This window comes from Glycine max, chromosome 18 (genome assembly GCF_000004515.6).
Source record: "Glycine max cultivar Williams 82 chromosome 18, Glycine_max_v4.0, whole genome shotgun sequence".
Taxonomy (NCBI): domain Eukaryota; kingdom Viridiplantae; phylum Streptophyta; class Magnoliopsida; order Fabales; family Fabaceae; genus Glycine; species Glycine max.
In genome coordinates this window covers 52928119-52948495 of record NC_038254.2, presented here as the reverse complement: position 1 = coordinate 52948495, position 20377 = coordinate 52928119, and the positions used below count along the sequence as shown (strand labels likewise).

Here is a 20377-nt window from a genome sequence, read left to right as displayed (position 1 = left end):
CTTATTCAATGCGTAATTGATAAATAAACAAACATATATACCAATGTTATTTTCATACCAAAAGTAAACCAACAAAAGTTAATTTGAAATGTAATGAGTAGCGTTTGAAATTCGAATGCGATGAGTAATATGTCAACTCATTGTAGGGTTTATATTATCCAATTATTAGCAAATTTATTTCTTCTGATAATTCTGTCTTTGATGGGTCTCACAACATGTAATTACCAAATTGTTCTGTGCTTAAAACAAATTATTAAAGGAGAAAGAAAAAAAAATTAAAACTTAATTATATTTGATGATAATCATTTACTCAAATGTTTTACACTTATATATATATATATATATATATATATATATATACCATTATCTTATTAAATAAATTCATGCAACATTTTCCATTTAATTTATCATTCTGCAGGATAAACAGAAGAATAATTTTTTAATTATAGAAAAGGTAGAATACAACTATTTTTATTTTTGAGAAAATTGGATGATAATTTCTAAACAGTGTGCAAGCAGCAATAAATAGAAATTTGAGAATGCCACGTCTGGTGGGCCCAGTGGGCGGTGCCAGAATGCTAGTAGTGTCATTATCACTTTTTTCAGTGTCGTAGAGTACAGTATAGTATACAGTACACTAGTATTTTATAAGATACTTCTGTTTTCCCTATAGCTTCCTACGCACACAGGGTGGCGCGTGAGCGCGTGGGAGAACTTTCGCGTGTGTAATTTCGCACGTGAGAGTGGTAGTTTTCTAATATGTGGGTCCCACGGTTGAAGCTCTATGTGACAGTTGCGGGTTTTTACAAATTTGGCGGCTGCGGCGGCTGGTGCCGTATATTTTAGAATGGCCGCCGGACGCCGCCATGGCCATGGTTATCTCAACGAGCATGAGCCCATAGATGCATGAGAGGTATTCAATTTTTATATTGCATTCTGATTTTTCTGTTATAACTAAATATAAGACTGCTTTGAAACTGTCAAAATTTTTAAGTTATGGAAATCCTTTTATTCGTTAATTATAAGAAAATATGTTGTACAATGAGTTATCTAATCGAAAGAGTTACTATGAGTTAAGTAAATACATAGAATTAAATATGTTTTATTTATAATTTTTTTATTATTGATATATGTACGTTTATTTTTTTTTTAATTTTAGTTTATGTAAGTTGGATTTTTTTTAATTTTGATTTTTGTAAGTTTTATTTATTTATTTTTAGTCTGTATAAGTTTATATTTTTTTTATTTCAATCCCTTTAAGATTTTAATTTTTTTTATTATTTATAATCTTCTTAACTTCACATTAGCTATCAAAATTAAAAAAACATAAACATATAAAAATTAAAAATAAATAAAATATCTGACAGAAATTAGAATTAAAAAACATAAATATACATGAACTAAAACAAAAAAGGATGAACTTATTGAAATAAAAAATTAATGAAAAAAATACCAACTTATAAGAACCAAAAACACCCACATTTATTTTTTCAAATTTGATAAAATGGAAAATTAAAATATTATTTAAGCTAGGGATGGAAATGAGTTGAACTGCTTGTCAAGGACCTTTGGTTCGACTTGACTTGTTTAGTATAAAGGTCAAACTCAAATTTTTTAAAAAGTTTTTTTAGATAAAAAGATCAAAGTCAAACCATAAAAAAACTTGTTAAACTTGGTAAGTCGGTTTGTTTAAGTAATAATAATAATAATAACAATAATAATAATAATAATAATAATAATTATTATTATTATTATTATTATTATTATTATTATTATTATTATCTATACCATTTTTATGACATTATGAATAACATGTGGCATAAAGTGCTTAAAAAGTTTACTTGCATATAAAAAAAATTTAAAAAAAAAAAACTCAAGTTAAAAGGATAATGCAATCAGGTTAATATTTTCAAAAAAAAGAATGTTTTTTAAAGATAATTTAAATATTTTTATTTGGCTATATTAGTATAAATCATCTCTAATCCATACTTAATATTATGCTTTTTTTTTCATTTTCTTTTGTTATACTTTGTGTTTTAACAACTTGAATTCAATATAATTTTGTTTATCAATTATTTTTGAATTTGTGCATTACTTATACGAAATTTTATAAGTTTCTTTTTTTAATTAGTATTTCACTAGGTTTTAAAATAATTAATTAGTCAAAGACATCTTTAAACAGGTTTTAAATAGGTTCGTAGGTCAAATCAGCCTTCCATCATCTAAGTCGAGTCGAGCCTTTAAAAAAGGCTATGACAGGTAATGAGCCAAGCTCAAGTCTTGAGTATTCAACTCAAGCCGAGCTCAAGCCTAGTAAAGTTTGACTTGACTTGACTTATTTCTACCCTAATTTAAGCCAAAAATTATTTATATATCCTTATCTAATAATGAATCAGTTTGTTTAAATTTATTGAAATAAATGTTTATTTTAATAAAATAAATAAGTTTCTGTTTTTTTTGTTTATTTAAACTATTTCAGTTTAAAAAATATATTTTTTATTTTATTTTAAGATGTAAATCCTATCTATTTTTTAAAAAAATGTTTATTTTAAAGTTATTTGTTAAACCGTTGTTTAGCCCATTCACATGAGTTTGTATACGGGGCTTCCAGGTCCTTTTTGGGCCGGTTAAGATCTTGGCATTGTGGACTTATCATCAAGTAAGGGTAAGAATACTCAGCCTAAACTGAAAAGTAGAAACACATAGACCAGACCAAGTTCGCTATATATAACAACTAAATCACTTCAATTTTATATAAGTATTTTAAAATGTAGATGATTTAGAGTACACATCCTAATTATGTATATTTTAATTACCAAAAGAAAATCATCAATCTCAGATACCATTTTCATTGGTCCCACCATGCAAATGCACGTACTTGCTGCTAACGTATATCAATCTGTAGCTTATAATCACAGACCTTTTCTTCCTTTTTAGATTATTGTTTTGAGTTTTTGACATTGATACGTGATTCTATTTCTGTCGAGCAATTTTAGTGGTCGTGGTGGTGATGAGTAGCTAGCTAACTAGATAGCCGCCCAACTTTTTCTTTGATGATATGATGATAATTAATCATAGGTGATGCTAGCTTCTAAGGCTCATAAGTAGAGTTTCGGAAGAATATACTTTTGAATGCCCATGCTATCCATTGGGAAACTTTTTATCTTAGTTTTCCAGTGACAATCTATTATCAAAATTCTTTTGAGACTTTTTTTTTTTTTGGGTTGAACTTCAAATTAGTTAGAATTCATTTTTGCTAATAAATTGAAAGATTAAGATAAAAAATAATTAATATATGATAACCAATAAATCAATATCGGTCCAAATATATACTACTAAATTTAATTTCCTTAAACAAGATCTAAGAATCTCAATAATATGAATGAAAAAAATATTACATATATAAAAAAGATTTGAAATTATTTTATCCACTTTAAATATAATTCTGCTAAATTAGTTGAGGACAAGATATGATATGCATAAGAGTTAACAAATACTCCATTTTCAGTCCAAATTTACCTTTTGAAAGTACCATACATGTAATCTTCTGTTAAAATTAAAATTGTTATCTTCATTGAGATTTTTGGGGTTTTTTCCAATTAGTGTTTTTAGAAAATTTTCTTAACCCCTTATCTCTTTTGATTTATTATTTTTACCTTTATTTTTAAATTAAATTTAAATATTTTTTATAAAATAAATTACCAATAGTTAAAAACAAGCTATCACAATATAAATTGTTAATCATAAATCTAACATGCAATTTATATATTAAAAGTTATTTATTTATATTATAAATTTAAATTATATAAAATAAAATTTTATCATGCGCGTGCATTGCGTAAAATACTAGTTTATCTCTATCACCTACATACTGAGCATGTTTAGCAAGCCACTTTGGGAGCTTATAATCTAGATTGGCTAACTTAAATTGGTTAATTTGATATGCTAGTTTATTTTAATAGTTTCTAACTTATTTTATAAGTAGCTTTAACTTAATTATATTTAATGGTAGCATTTGGAAACGCTCAAGGGGAGCATTTGAAAAAGTTGAAAAATTCACAAAATTAAACAGTAATTTATAATAAAAGTATTCCATTGATTTACTCAGTCCATTTATTATATATATATATATATATATATATATATTTGATGATATACCTAAAAAGTGAAAATAAGATCACCCATTAGATATGATTAAAGTGAACTAGCCAACTATGCTGACAAAACTGATTTGGGATAATTTGGTAAAACTGATGAAGGAAGTTATTAAGAGTAGAACGTGAACTCTATTGGCAGACTTGGAGAACAGCTTGGAGACCAAGGAAGTAGTTAGCATCATGTTAGCCGTGATTTCTTAGATTTTAGAGATTTTAATTAGTTAGTGCCACGGCTAATGTAATCATTGGAAGAACGATTATATATAAGACTTATTAGATTGTAGAAGACACGATCCAAAAATATAATATTCTTTTATTAGTTTTTTATCTTTCATTTATTTCCTTCTTTATTGCTTTTTACCCGTTTTCATTCATTTAGTGCAAATTCTTTAAAAGTATCATAAACCTTAGTATTCTCTACGGCTAGAAAGAGCTCTTTGGAATGAACTGAAATTCATTCCCTATAATAGTTTAAAAGCTTACCATTTACAATACATTGACTAGTTTTTTTATTAGTAAGAAAATAAGGAACAATCATCAGCTAGAGGAAGAGGTTTCAAAACCAGAGGGGAAGAAAGGATAGTACTCAAGCACTCGGATAAAGAAAATCCATGACGAGCCAACCAATCAGCCCATTGATTTGCTTCTCTGAATAAATGTTGCAACCGCAGATTCCAATTCCTATCTTTGAGAGTGCAAATCTTCTAGGTTTAAGGATGACAGTACTGTTATAATCAGCATTCACTAGGTTTAATATTAATGCTACTAGTGAATCAGATTCACATTAGTTTTTACTTTGCCTTCCATGGAATCCAAGATACCAATCTTGGCTTTTTAGTGTTGGAACTGGAAGAAGAAGTTGAAGCTCCAGTAATGATATCAGCCTTATCTGATTCTATTAATTAAGTCAAATAGATATTTTATGGGTGATTTAGATTAAATTTTAAGGCATGATTGTAAAGTATAAATACTACTCTAAGAGATTACTCATTTTGCAACTAATACTGATGGCAATATATAGTTTCACTATCCATAAAGAATGCAGGTTTTAAAGGCACCGGGAAAGTGGTAGAATGGCTATTAAGCATGTGTGCTACAGTAGTCATGGTTGGTCTGTTGGCTAAATTTTCTTGAACACAGTAAACCAATTTGGATGCATCTTATCATTTCATTTTGTGAATAATTGTTTAATGATGGATCTATAATATTTGTAATTGTCCCTTCTTGCCAGTTTCTCCATGCCTGCAAGAATTTGGTCAATTGCAATATTTAGATGTTAGTAGATCACCGAATTCAAATTTACTCATTAATATTCAGTAGCACATAATATTTACAAGGGCGAAATAATATTTAGTGAAGAAGACTTACGAAACTTAACAAAACTTCACCATTCTCCCCAAGACTACTACCATAGTTTTTTTGGTCACTTACAATCTCAAGGACTAGTATACCAAAACTGAAGACATCTGATTTCACTGAAAATTGTCCATGCATTAAATACTCCGGTGCCATATATCCACTACATACCAATATAGACAACCTTAATAGTAATAACATGTTATGACTGGTCACAGTAATAAAATTTCAGTATTTCAATTGCTATGTACGATCATTGATTTTAATAAGAATGTTCTAGTTTTAATTTCATACTAGTAAAAAAGTAACTTATGCTATCAGCCTATCACTCAATCATCGAATATTTTAAACTGATCATAACTATTATAACAGTTAATTAAACGTTCTTTGAATAAATTATCAATATCTGACTATGTAATAGTAAAAAAAAAATAGTTGATAGTTGATTCAAATTAAACTCTCATTGCAATTAGTAAGTTATTGCATATTCTAATATTTACTAGGTTCCGACAACTCTATTTGTATTTTCTTGTGTTTGATCGCAACAATCCATATATACCAAAATATGTTATCTTAAGAATCATTTCTTCATTTAAGAGAATATTATTTGGTTTGAGATCATGATGTATGATGTGTAATCGTGAATCCTCATAAAGATAGAGAAGGCCTCGAGCAATACGTCTAATGATTTTGTAGCGCTTTTCCCAATCCAATTGTGCTTTCTTTGTTGGATCTATATATGTGTCAAAGCCATGAATTTTAGAGCTATGTTAGTGTAGAACTAAAGTGATACAGCAAAAAATACTAATTTTGCTAATATCTATGGCTACCAAATATGAAGTAATCAAGGCTTTTGTTAGGAACAAATTCATAAACAAGTAGCTTTTCTCTCCCTGCCAAACTAAAACCAAGTAGCCTAACTAAATTTCGGTGCTGAAGCCTTTGCCAGTAAAAGAACTTCATTCCTAAATCCAATGTCTCCTTGGCCAGATTTGCTTGACAATCTTTTGATAGCAATCACTTGTCCATTAGAAAGCTTGCCCTGAAAATATATTACCCTTAGATATATAATAAATTATTTGCCGTCCAATTTAGTGGTATACCTTGTTTTTGATGAAGAGGTCTAACAAAAAAAGGTTTTGATGAAGAGGTGATATATATCTGAATGAAACAATGTCATTTTACCTGATAAACAAATTCCAAACCCTCCCTTTCCGAGTTTATTAAAAGCAGGAAGTTACTTGTTGCAACTTGTATTGTGTCTAAGTTGAATTGCAATGATTCAACCGTTTTAATTTCATCATTGTCTTCATCTTCTTTTTCAAATATGATTCAAAGAACAATATATATTAGAATTAGTGCAGTCAAAATGGAAAGAGCATCAGGAGATATAATTTGTGAAATCAAAACAAAATGACCGTACCATTGATTTCCTTTTCCCAAGTGATGACTGAGGTGCTTTGAATATTATTCAAGATTTTCATATTACACATACTTATTATCGTATTTACTATCTAGTATTATTTATTTGATGGAATTACTCTAAATCATGATAGATTATATGTCCATTTAGAAAGTTTTTTTGTACCTATCTCTTCGAAATTCATTTTGACAATATAGGACTTAGTTTAAAATATAAAGTATCAAATAATACTTACACCTACCAAATAGAAGGATTTTCCTTGCTTTCTTCCTCCTAAAATATATGCTAATAAAGATGAGCAGAACAACAACAACGAGAATAGTAGGCACAAATATGGTGATTGTAGTTTGTAACGACTTGTCCTTTTCTGCGAAAACCAGAATATTCTGCTCGATGAGAATTTCAAATATTAATGATGATAAATATCAATAATTCTCAAAACTAATTACTGATGAGAAAAAAAAGGTTGACACAAGAATAAGGAAAACTAAAGCCAACAAAGGACAAAATATTTCATGCATGTTTCGTAGGAGATTCTTGAAGTCTATGGATTTCTCTTAGCAGACTAAAATATAATTTTGATTTCAGTCTAATTGTTTTGTGTTAATTTGATCTCTTAATTTTAATTTATTTATTTATTTTAGTCTCGGTTTCCTCGGTTTTTCTTTGAAGTTTATTAATTCTCACCATCAAACGTTGAAATCCTAGATTCCTATGCAGGTGGAAAACTCTTCTTTATAGTTTCTCTTAAAAAACTGGGCACCAAGAAGGTATTTGAGATCTAGTGAAGAGAGGAAATAAGAAAAATGAAATTACAATATAGGTGATATAATTAAGAAAATAAATAAAAGGAAAATTATGAGAGTCAAACATCTACTCGATCTACTCCATTTTAGGATAAATTTAGGGGAAAGAGGGGACATATTGGGAAAAATAGATTAGATAAAAACAAAAAGTGATAGATGTAATAAATAATTTAATGAGAAAGGAAGAGAAGGATAAAATGAAAATGAGATGAAAATAGAGTAAATGTATGTTTATAACTACTGAAAAAAGAGAAAGTTTTAAAATGATAATAAATGAAAAATGATGAAATTAAGAGAAGATAAAATAGGTGTCAATGAGAGTTAAATTCTTCTTAATATTCCATTCACCTCAAATTGATTGACATTTTGGCATTAAAAAAATATATTTATTGATCTTCTCAAGAGATATTTAGATATTTATTTTGATTTTGTTCTCTAATTGTGTTAAAAGATTTATCAATCCTATATTTATCGACAGCAAGAAAGCTAATAAGGATATTTTAATGAAATTATCTCCTAATAAACATTATTGTCTTAAAATATTTATTTTTCTTAATTTATGTGAAAAAATCTTAAACATTAACCAATTTAAGACAAAGAGGGTAACAATAAGGGTGAGTTAAGATTTAGATTGATATGTTCTGAAAGTATGTTTAAACATAAAATCAATTTGTGATTATATTTAGTTATTCTTCAAAAGTATGTTTAGAGTAAAATTTTGTTTCAATTTCAAAGAAACAACACTTGAAAAACTTGCAAACTCAATTTCCAAACATGCACTAAAAACTATGATTGGATTCCCGTTGCACCTGCTTGCAAAAAAAATACGTTCAGCATCCTAAAGGAGTATTGTTGTCACATACAATGGTTATCCAAACATGCTTTGTGAAAGTGACCCATATATTATTCATGAGGTGAGCTTCTTTGGGGTTCAGTTTTGTGGGACTGAAGTTATGTTCGATAAAATTATTAATTAGAAATTAGAAGTTAAAAAATTAACTTATTAAATTATAAGTGTATAATAAAATTAATAATTAAAGTTGTAGAAAAGAGTAAAATAAAATAAAAATTACAATTTATTTAAAAATAATAATTAAAAAATTGAATAAATATATAAAAGATAAAAAATGAAACAAAATATAAAAAGTTAGAAGTTGGCATTTAAAAAAATACAACTTCAACTGTTGTTTCTAAAAACAGTAAAAATTATTAAATAAAAAACTTATTTATTCATGAGTCAAATAAATTTTTTAATTAATTAAAAAATTAAAAATTAACATGTTTATGTACCTTAACTTGAATTATTAAATACAATTATCAATGAAGTAGTGGTAGTATAATGAAAAGTACCTTGTGGGGAGAGTGATACCGGTGTTGACCGTGGTACATCTGGGACTGCGACTGGGTCTGATAATGATGATATTGGCGTAGGTTCATTGTAGAAGGGGTAGATATCAAATCTAACATTAGAACTTGATCTAAGGGATACGAAACAGAAGCAGCCAGTAGATTACTGTGTTGGAAGTGAGGGTGTTGAGGTTGGTGTGGTAGATGCAATTGGCTGTGTAGTTTCCATTACTGTTATTACAGTATTTGGAGTATTCATAACTTGGTCCGAAGCTGGCTTCACATATTACTATTATTCGATACAAGCAACAAAGAAACGAAAGTGGTCTACAAGAAATAGTAGCCATTATAATTTGTGCTCTAGAGTAGTGGTTTATATATACGCATTCATAAACATGCAGGCTATGTTTGTTAAAAAAAGAGAGGAAATGTTATGATCGATCACCCATTTGCATAAGAGAGGATTCCTCAGAGAAGAAAGACAAAATAATCGCTTCTCTTGTGTGAAGAAAACAAGCAAGTGGGCAATTTTTCCCGTGCTACAAAATTTACCCAAAATTCGTCCCTTGTTGACTCTTGAGCTTATTTTCGTGAGGTGTTAGTGCACATTAAACACAAACTCTGACACCAACAAGAACACACGAACATCCACACTTGGACACAGTTGATGTTTAAAATATTATGCACATCGAGCATACACTTTGATATCATATTTTAACTTAATTGATGTTTAAAATATAAGATATAAGAACACCAAATAGATAAATAGAGATATTCTAATAAAATAAAATGAGTAAAATATAACAAAATATTTAAATCAAAGGTATATTCATCTTTTTAAACATTTTATGTTTGTTTAAGTGTATTTTTTTATGTTTATTCAAGTGTATTAATCGTGTAAATGTAATAATTAAGTGTTCGAACTAAAAAAAATATAATTTTTAAATAAAAAATGTCGGATAAATATTAAACAAATATCAAAATATGTCGGTGTAAAAAAGAACGTGTCCAATTAATACGAGAACATTTTCTTAGGTTGTGTATGACTCCCGAGTCACCCCTCCAAGACACATATATTACGCAGGCATAGATGATAAGGTTTTATTTGCCACGCATATTCAAATCCTCTGCTGCCTCTCAATCAGGAATTTTAGCCATCGATCACACTCTCTCTCTTTGTTATCTACCATTTTAATAGCCAATTAATGGTCCATATTTTGCTACATTCATGCTTGCTGATGAGAAATTTGGCTACAAAGGATAGATATGTGTTAATGCACACTTAATTTTGCATTTTCCACGCGGATTCTAGCGCGCACTTTCCTTGACCTTTCGTTAAGAATAAAGATTGATTTTTTTTAGGTACGTAAAATATCGATAATTATCAATATTTGTTAGAAAAGCATATGCACGAAGTTTCTTCGGTGATTCCCTCTAAATTGTAAATTACTAATAATATATATAGACCTGTATTCACGTAGATCTGTATCATGATTTGTCACTGGCAGAAGACGTATTGATAAAGTAGAAGGTGTAGCAAGCAATTAGCAATGTATATATGTTTGAAAAAATCTTACATGCCTTTCATGTGATGCAATGATTTTCCTAACAAAATGCAATAATTAATCCCGATGGAAAATGCAAGATTGGCGAGCCATAATTGGAATGGATAGCTGGGAGCATATAGTACTCTAAATAACGATAACATGATCAATTTGGAATCACCTTTCTCTGGTTTGCATTTGGGTTGAGGTATCAAACAAATTAAGCCTTGGCCTCATCTACCATGCATGCATGCATTATCTATGTCTTGGAGTGGTGACTCGCGAGTCAACATGCACAGTTGATTACAGTGACTCTAAAAATTATCAGAAGACTTTGAACAAGTCCAGGTCTCACACATAAAGAAGCAAATATATATAGATCAGTTTATTTCGTGGTGGGGTCTGTCTTCCACTAAGATTAGTTTTTCTAGCTCCCTCGTTTTCATTAATTACATTATTTTGTACTGTGATACTTTTTTCTTTTTTGTCTTTTATTTGTTTAATTTGAAATTTTAAAATATTAAAATATTTTTAATTGATAGAAATAATTGATATGCTTATATACATAATCATGCATTATACAGGAACAAATTTTGGGTCAATTTGGAAACACAAGTAAAATTGTCCTCCCGTTGCTAATTTCTTCGCACATGAGGCCAGAAAACTTTGCCGTGGCTTGAATATCACTCACGTCACATTTTGTCTTTCTTCTCTGATATTTGTTTTCTTTTTCCAGGAATCTTCTAAAAAAATATATATTTCATGCATACGGTAGGTGCTAATTAATACTAAAAAGAAAAAGAATATGGGTATGATAATCACTCATTATAAGTATATTTTGGGATTAAATTATATAGGAATTTATAATTTTTTTCTTCTAATTCTTTGTTTTTGAGTAAATAATAATTAAATTAATATCATTTAATTTTTTGTGCAGATCGAGAATATTAAAAGTAAAGAATTTATAATACTTTTTAAGTAAAATAAAAACAAAAAAGCAGGATACTTAAAAAAACAACACTAATTAAGAAAAATAGACTAATTCAACACAGGAAAGGCAAACTTAGCATAAGAAGGCCGCTTAGTATTAACCCAATCTGCACTTGTAAAAGAAAAGAAGAAAGAAACAAAAAATACACATAAATTTAAAAAAAATACAATTTCTTATATATAGAAGACAAAAGTTTAAAGATTGATAAGCAAGCATTAGGTCATTTATTCCCTCCATTCCCTTTCTTATCTTTCCTTTACTATATTTCCCCTCTTGTAATTGTAAAACATCTATGAAAATGGGAGATGTTAAATCCCATTTGTTGGAAATTTGACACTCGTAATTTTTTTTTAATCTATTTATAAATATTACATTTGCATTATCTTTTCTTGTTCTTAATATTATTGTTTATGGCTTACTCACCCATTTGCATGATAAGTTTTAGAGGTAATGTTGAAAAATATTATTTTCTAATAGAACTAGAAAATAGTATCTAAATAAAGTCATCGTTAGAGATAAGTTGATATTTGTTTAATTTGTTATAAATTTTTATTCTTAATTCAATTTACTATTTTAGCTCTACAAAGGGAGTTGAGAGAAAAATAGATAAATTAAGTTATTTCATATGAGAAGCAAAGTTAGAATATATGACTAAAGACATGTGCAAATTGAAATAATTATAAATAAAAAAAAATCATTAACATTACATCAAAGAATAGTTTTAATAGGATAAGCTTTTAACATTTTCATCTTTTGAATTTAACTTCTATATTAATTGGTTTTTCTTTTTCTTTCTGTTTTTAATTAATTAATTTAAATTTTTATTTAATTTTTTTTATTTGATTTAATTTTCTATCAATTTAAATTATTTTTTTTCATAATATTTTTAAATCAATTTTCTTTAACTTTAGACGAATTTGTTCATCAACAAGGTATAATAAAGGGAGATATAAAAATGATGGATGTTGATCGATAAGGTATTTTTTTTAAAGGACCTTGATAAGATATTTAATATACTATTAAAGTTTGCTTTTAAAAAAATACTATCAAAGTGTTTATAAATTTGCTCTCTAACGCAAATAAATGGGTGATCATGATATTTTCTCTCCTATATTTGTCTTAATTATTTTAACAAACACTTGATGAATCCGTGTATACTAAGTTGCATGAACATGCCTACGGTAAAAGTATAGGATGGGTACGAAAAACAAGATTGTTAAAAAATCTAGGATATGGTTACATTAATATAAATCTTACTATGCTTTTTCTATAATAATTATGGTATAAGAAAAAAATTATCTCAAAAAATTTATTATTTTAACTTTTTAGTGTAACATTAATTATTTTTTCACTTATATCTTTTATAATATTAATTATGAGTAACAAAAATTAAAAATAAATTAACAATGATAGGATTAATTTTGAAAAATTGGTGTTCTTTTTTATCCATTTATTTCTTTTTCTTAATATGTGTAAAACAACCTTCAGATGACAGTTATAATAAGACAAAAAAAAAGTAAAAAATACTTATAAAAAAGAATCTAATATAAACACAACTCAATTTTATAAGTGATAAAGAAATACAAATAAATGTATTTTCCATCAAAAAGAAAGATTTGTGTATGTATAAAACCTAAATATTTATCTCTTTTTTTTCACATTGAAAAAATATTTATATCTCTCTTGAAGTTGAGCCTATTTCTTTTCATAATATGAATATAAATAAAAGAAAAAGAATTATGCGCACTCATCTAATCATAATCAATTATGTATGATAAATTTATTGAATGATAATATAAAAAAAATTAAATTTGAATACATAGACATCAAACTTAAAAAAAGAATGTATTTCAATTTCTCTTACAACAAGAAAACTTAGATACGAGCTAAATATTTACGTTTCTAAAAAGTATCTATTTTTTTAAAAAATATTTTTGGTACATACCTAAGATTAAGAGTACCAACAACAAGTACCCGATACAGGTACCTAGTACGACATAATTTTAGTAGTAGCCATGTGTTTATAGTACGTTTGTGTATATAAACACCACACTCTTTGCGCTCAGTCATATGCATGTTACTTGTCATTCCCAGAGGACAATTTATAATGTCTACTATTTCTGGTATGCCGCTTTTCTTTCTTTGTTGCTTGTATCTAATAATAGTAATATGTGAAGCCAGCTTCGGACCAAGTTATGAATACTCCAAATACTGTAATAACAGTAATGGAAACTACACAGCCAATAGCATCTACCAAACCAACCTCAATACCCTCTTATCCACCCTCACTTCCCACACAGAAATCGACTATGGTTTCTACAATTTCTCGCATGGCCAAAACTCAGACAAAGTATACGCAATAGGGTTATGCAGAGGAGATGTTAAGCCAGACGAATGTCGCAGCTGCCTCAACAATTCTAGAGTGAGTCTCACACGGTTGTGTCCAAAGCAGTTCGAGGCAATCAAGTGGGAAGAGAAGTGCATGTTGCGCTACTCCAACCGCGCAATTTTTCACACCATGGATGCTTCTTTTTCGTATCCTATGAGCAACATAAACAATGCAACGGATGCGGAAGAGTTCAATAAAGTGTTGGGTGAGTTACTTAGAAATCTGAGTGACAAAGCTGCATCAGGTGACTCTCGGCGCAAGTATGCCGCGGATACTGCAGTCTTTGCGAATCTCCAAACCATATACGGTCTTGTGCAGTGTACGCCTGATTTGTCAAGGCAAGACTGCGGTGACTGCTTGCATTGGAGTTTGGCAGATTTCGGAAATGTTTTCAAAAACAAAGTTGGTGCTGTAGTGCTTAGACCAAGTTGTAATGTTAGATATGAAATCTACCCCTTCTACGATGAACCTACACCATCAGCATCGGTACCACTTTCCCTAAAAGGTACTTTTCATTGTACTACTTGCTTGCAAATTTGGTGGAATTGTTTTAATTACTAATTCTTTACATATATATATATATATATATATATATATATATATATATATATATATATAAAATATGATTTTAAATTTGGATCGCAGTCACGGTTATGATGACTAAGAAAGACTGATGTGATCGCAGTGGTCTGATATTTAAAACAAATGGTATATATATATCATTTGCCCTTTTCCTAAATTTTTTTGGGAATATTATAGAAAAAGTGTGTCCTGCCTTCATATGGTTCCCTATTCCCATCCCTTGATGAGAATATTTTACTCGAAAACTTGATTAAAAAACATTTAAGAATGTTAGTTTTATGACCATATATGCGAATTTAGATTGCTAATATGAGAAATCCATAAACTTCGAAGAATCTCCTACGAGAGATGGAATATTTTCTTCTTTGTTGGGTTTATTTTTTCCTTATATATTCTTATGATGGTCTGTTTTTCCCCAATAATTAGTTATTAGAACTGTTGATATTTTATCATCCTTAATCTTTGAAATGTCTCATTGAGCAGAAGATTCTGGTTTTTGCAGAAAAGGGCAACTCACTGCGAACTACAATCGCCATAATTGTGCCTACCGTTCTCGTTGTTGTTGCTTTGCTCATTTTCATTAGCATATATTTTAGGAGGAGGAAATTAGCAAGGAAAAATCTTCTCGCTGGTAGGTCTAAGTATTATTTGATTCATCAATACTTTCTATTTTCAACCAAGTCCTATTGTCAAAATGAATTTCGAAGAGATAGGCACAAAAATCTTTCTAAAGGGACATGCCATCTATCATGAGAAATCAATGACCATTTTGTTCTGATTTCAGAAGTTATATCTCCTGATGTTCTGTCTATTTTGACGACACTAACTATAATATATAATGTGCTTGAATAATGAATCACATTTGAAGATGAAATTGAATTGGCTGAATCATTGCAATTCAACTTGGACACAATAAAAGTTGCAACAAATAACTTCTCTGACTCTAATAAACTCGGAGAAGGTGGGTTTGGAGCTGTTTACCAGGTAAGATAACATTGTTTCATTCATTCATATATATATATATATATATATATAACCTCTTCATCAAAATATGGTATACCAGTAAATTGGATTGCAAAGAATTTATTATATACCTAACAGTAATATATTTTCAGGGCAGGCTCTCTAATGGACAAGTGATTGCTGTCAAAAGGTTGTCAAGCGATTCTGGCCAAGGTGGCGTGGAATTTAAGAATGAAGTCCTTTTACTGGCCAAGCTTCAGCACCGAAATTTAGTTAGGCTACTTGGTTTTAGTTTGGAAGGGAAAGAAAAGCTACTTGTTTATGAATTTGTTCCAAATAAAAGCCTTGATTACTTCATATTTGGTAAATATTACCATGATTAGTCTATTGTTGTATTACTTCAGTTTTGGTTCATGAAAAAAACAGCCAACTACACTAACATAACTCTAAAACTCATATGGCTTTGACGCACATACAGATCCAACAAAGAAAGCACGACTGGATTGGGATAGACGATACAAAATCATTCGAGGTATTGCTCGAGGTCTTCTTTATCTTCACGAGGATTCACGATTGCGCATTATACATCGTGATCTCAAAGCAAGCAATGTTCTCTTAGATGAAGAGATGATTCCTAAAATATCAGATTTTGGTATGGCAAGACTGATTGTTGCAGGTCAAACACAAGAAAATACAAGTCGAGTTGTTGGAACCTAGTAAGTATTATAACATGCTAGAGCTTCCTAATTGCCATGAGAGCTTAATTTGAATCAAGTATCAATTTTTTTTACATTATTACTTAGTCAAGTATTCATAATTTACTCAAAGAGTTTAACGTTTGATTAATAGTTAAGATCATTTAAAAATATTTGACGTTTGAGTGATAGCATATATTACTTTTACACTAGTATGAAATTAAAATTAGAACATTAATATCAATGGATGTATGTAAAATGGAAATAGTGAAAAATTACTACCGTAAAGAATCATCATAATATGCTTTACTAATTAAGCCAGTCCATATTGGCATGTAGTGGATATATGGCACCAGAATATATAATGCATGGACAATTTTCAATAAAATCAGATGTCTTCAGTTTTGGTGTACTAGTTCTTGAGATTGTAAGTGGCCAAAAAAACCATGGTATTCGTCATGGGGAGAATGTGGAAGATCTACTAAACTTTGTAAGTCTTGCTTTATTGAATACTATTTTTCCCTTCCAATTAAATGTATGAATTAAAAGATTGTGGGCTCCTAAATATTAAAATGAGAAAATGGAATTTGGTGATCTACTAATATCTGGTTAATTATTTGCAATTGAGCAAATTCTTGCAGGCATGGAGAAGCTGGCAAGAGGGGACAGTTACAAATATTATAGATCCAATATTAAACAATAGTTCACAGAATGAAATGATAAGATGCACCCACATTGGTTTACTCTGTGTTCAAGAAAATCTAGCCAACAGACCAACCATGGCTAACGTTGCACTCATGCTAAATAGTTGTTCTATCACTCTCCCAGTGCCTACAAAACCTGCTTTTTTTATGGATAGTGCAACTACAAGCCTTCCAAACATGTCATGGGAAGTTAATTCAGGGACAACACGATCGAATCAGTCCACAACCAAATCAGCTCACGACTCATTAAGTGAGGCTTCAATTTCTGAGCTATACCCTCGTTAGATTCTGGTCATAGTTAGGGGTGATATATGCATTTGTCGTCAATGTTATTAATACATGTTTTGGAACTTGTAATTTATTTGTGCAAAGTATGGTTACTTAAATAGACCATAGAACTTAATTGTTTCAGTCAACTAAGACAGAAACATGAAATATAAATGAATGGTGTATTGGTCTTAAAGTGTATGGTTTGGTTATTATGCTATCCGTGCTGCTTGGTGTTGCTTCCACAGCTACAACGAAAAGCACCTTCAATGGAAATAAATATTGCTTTTAATGGCAATTAAAATGACCATAAAATGTTTTACTAGCAATTATATATTGGTTGGCGTGGACGTGGGTGGTGGATCTTCGTCATACTCTCAGAGAAGGGAAGGGAGTGTTGATTTCATCTCTGAGCTTGGTCCTAATTCAGGGGTGCAGCTTCAGCTGGTTGCAAGTGTTCCGCAAGGTCTCAAATCTATGCTCCAAGCAGATGCTCATGGAACTAGTTTCCTAAGACTGTAATTCTGTTTTTTCTTTTCTTGTTTTTCCTCCACTTACCAAAAAAAGTTGTTTGGTTGGCGTATGCAGTGTTACAATGGCTAGTAAAAATAATTTGGTTAAATTATTCATTTAGTCTGCATAAATTTTATCTTTTAGTTTCATCTTGTTCTTTGTTGTTAAGAATAACTTGAAATTACACGACTTTAATGTGTGTTATGCTTTATGTTTTAGTTTATATACATATACTATTTTTATGTTTTGGTTTTTGTTCAAATTTTACTAATCCCTACATTTAAAAACCATTTGATGTAGCTATATACCTGCACTTTAAATGCTATCTTGATTATTACTATCAAAAATAAATAAATTTAATATTATTAACAATGGATGAAGTGGTACTGCCATGGCATTGACGTGTCTTACATCGTAAAATTACTTGTTTCAATCCCTGTAGAAGCATATTTGTTTATGTTTTAATCACTATCAACATGTTTCTTCTTTATTATTCCTCCTTCTTCTCTGTTTCCCTGTTTGTTTTCTTATTTTATTTTTCATCATTAAAACTTCTTGCTCCTTTAATTTTTGTGGGCTCTATTTCATTTAAAACTTTTTCCTCCTTTTATTTAGTCCCTATCAACTTATTCTCATTGATCCTAAAACAATTTTGTGTTAGTTTTGATGCGGATAATGTTTCTTTGACAAACACTCCCACTATAGAGAAGGTTAATTAAGCATGCATGTTGTATTTAGCACCAATAGTGATGGTGCTCTTGGGCCTAACGAATTTAGTGGTTTCTTTTATCAAAAGTTTTGGGATATCATTGCAAATGATATATTCCACTATATGCTTCAATTCTTTTCACAAAGTTGTATCCTTCCTAATTTGAATTCAAACCTAATTAATAGTTCTCTTTCCCAAGGTACACGGGGTTGACACTATTGATAATTTTCGTCCTATTGTACTTGCTAATTTTCAATTTAAAATTATAACAAAAGTGTTAGCAAACATGCTAGCCATTCCATTGTTGCATCAAAAGCCATTTCTCCTCAATAGCGTGGCTCTGTTAAAAGAAGACAAATTAGTGATTGTATGTAGCTATTATTTCGGAAACAATTAATATGTTGTGCAACATAGCATTTGGTGGTAACAAATAGTGTAGGTTTAAAAAATGACAAAAGAAAAAAAAAGGTTTCATGCATGGCTTCAGATGTTATGAAAACAAATAACGATGCATATGGAAGAGAAGGAGCATAGAAAGATAAAGATTTGAGAGTTACTAAGATTAAAGGGGAGAGTGTGCAGTTACAAAATAGTGCAAGGCATGCAAATGCAGGAAGAGAAGCATTGAAGAAGCAAGATCAGATAAGATATGGAAACAACCTTATAATATTAAGATTATAATTTCTTCTCTTATAACTTTTTTTCCTGTCCCATAGCACTTAGTAACACTTGTGGATCATTCCGAGAGGACAATTTGTAATAATAATAATGCTACTATTTCTTACATGCCTCTTTCCTTTCTTTGTTGCCTCTATGCACTAATCACAATATTTTCAGCAGCCCTCCCAGGACCAGATTTCGAAAACAGCAAAATCTGCACTCACGACTATAAACTACACAGCCAATAGCACGTACCATAGCAACCTCAATACCCTCTTATCCACCCTCACTTCCCACACAGAAATCGACTATGGTTTCTACAATTTCTCGCATGCCCTAAATCCAGACAAAAAGTATACGCCATAGGATCATGCAGGGGATATCTTAAGCCAGACGAATGTCGCAACTGCTTCAACAATTCTCGACTCAGTCTCACACAAATATTGTCCAAACCTAGGGAATTATGTGGGACGAAAAGTGCATGTTGTGCTACTCCAACCACTTACAAAAATACTTATATTTACAAAAAATACTTACATATTAGTTACCAACAAGATTTTCTTAATAATAATGAAAATCGAACTCATATTCTTGCTCAACTAACCTTTGTTAGTATACCTTTTAGTTTTCATTATACTACCTACCCAGGTCTTCCTTTGAAAAATTTAAGATTATTTAAATTTAGTTCACTAATTTTTAAACGTTATTAGAATTTGATCCATCAATTATTAAAATCGTATTTTTTACGTGAGTTTGATTTGACATGTTAAGTCTCCGGTCTCCAAGTGTTAAGGGTTTGATGTAGCCGGTTTCCAAAAACGCCATGGGGTCGCCAAATGCCAGCTGGTACGAGGTGGTGCGGTTCACGAAGGAGTGAGAGAGGCTTGATCTGTGCCGGAGAGTTCGTGAACGGAGAAGGAAGAGGTGGTGGCGCACACTGGGTGTTGGTGGCGGATCTGGGTGTTACTAAAAAAATTATTTAAAACTAATAATAAATCTACTAGCAGTTAAAAAATCCTCACAGTTTCTAATTGAAAATTGTTGGAAGTTACAATCTTTAATCGCCTCAACCTCGGTGGTTGGACCCAAAAAACATAATTGACATTTTTAAAAATAAGATGATCAAGATTGAAGCATTTTAAAAATTTGAGACGAGACCATTTAACGCATTTTGAATAATGTAAGGACTAAATTAATTGGTATTTAAGTTATAAATTAAAAAAACATAAATTTATAAGAACTAAAAATAAGTAAAATATTTTATAGAAAAC

General features: G+C 29.8%; 1 protein-coding gene across 2 annotated transcripts; it reads left to right on the top strand.

Annotated features, from left to right (window-relative positions):
- The first annotated feature begins 13678 nt into the window (after positions 1-13678).
- CRK62 (cysteine-rich receptor-like protein kinase) lies at positions 13679-17849 on the top strand. 2 transcript variants are annotated; one of them, XM_014771248.3, is made up of 7 exons: positions 13679-14518; positions 15098-15226; positions 15464-15579; positions 15711-15921; positions 16037-16274; positions 16593-16743; positions 16895-17849. In XM_014771248.3, exons 1-7 carry the CDS (start codon positions 13699-13701, stop codon positions 17240-17242), a joined length of 2013 nt encoding a protein of 670 aa, XP_014626734.1. In that variant the 5' UTR covers positions 13679-13698; the 3' UTR covers positions 17243-17849. The 2 variants fall into 2 exon arrangements, with proteins under 2 accessions (XP_014626734.1, XP_040868072.1); XM_041012138.1 differs by lacking the exon at positions 13679-14518 and adding an exon at positions 14806-14998.
- The last annotated feature ends 2528 nt before the right edge of the window (positions 17850-20377 follow it).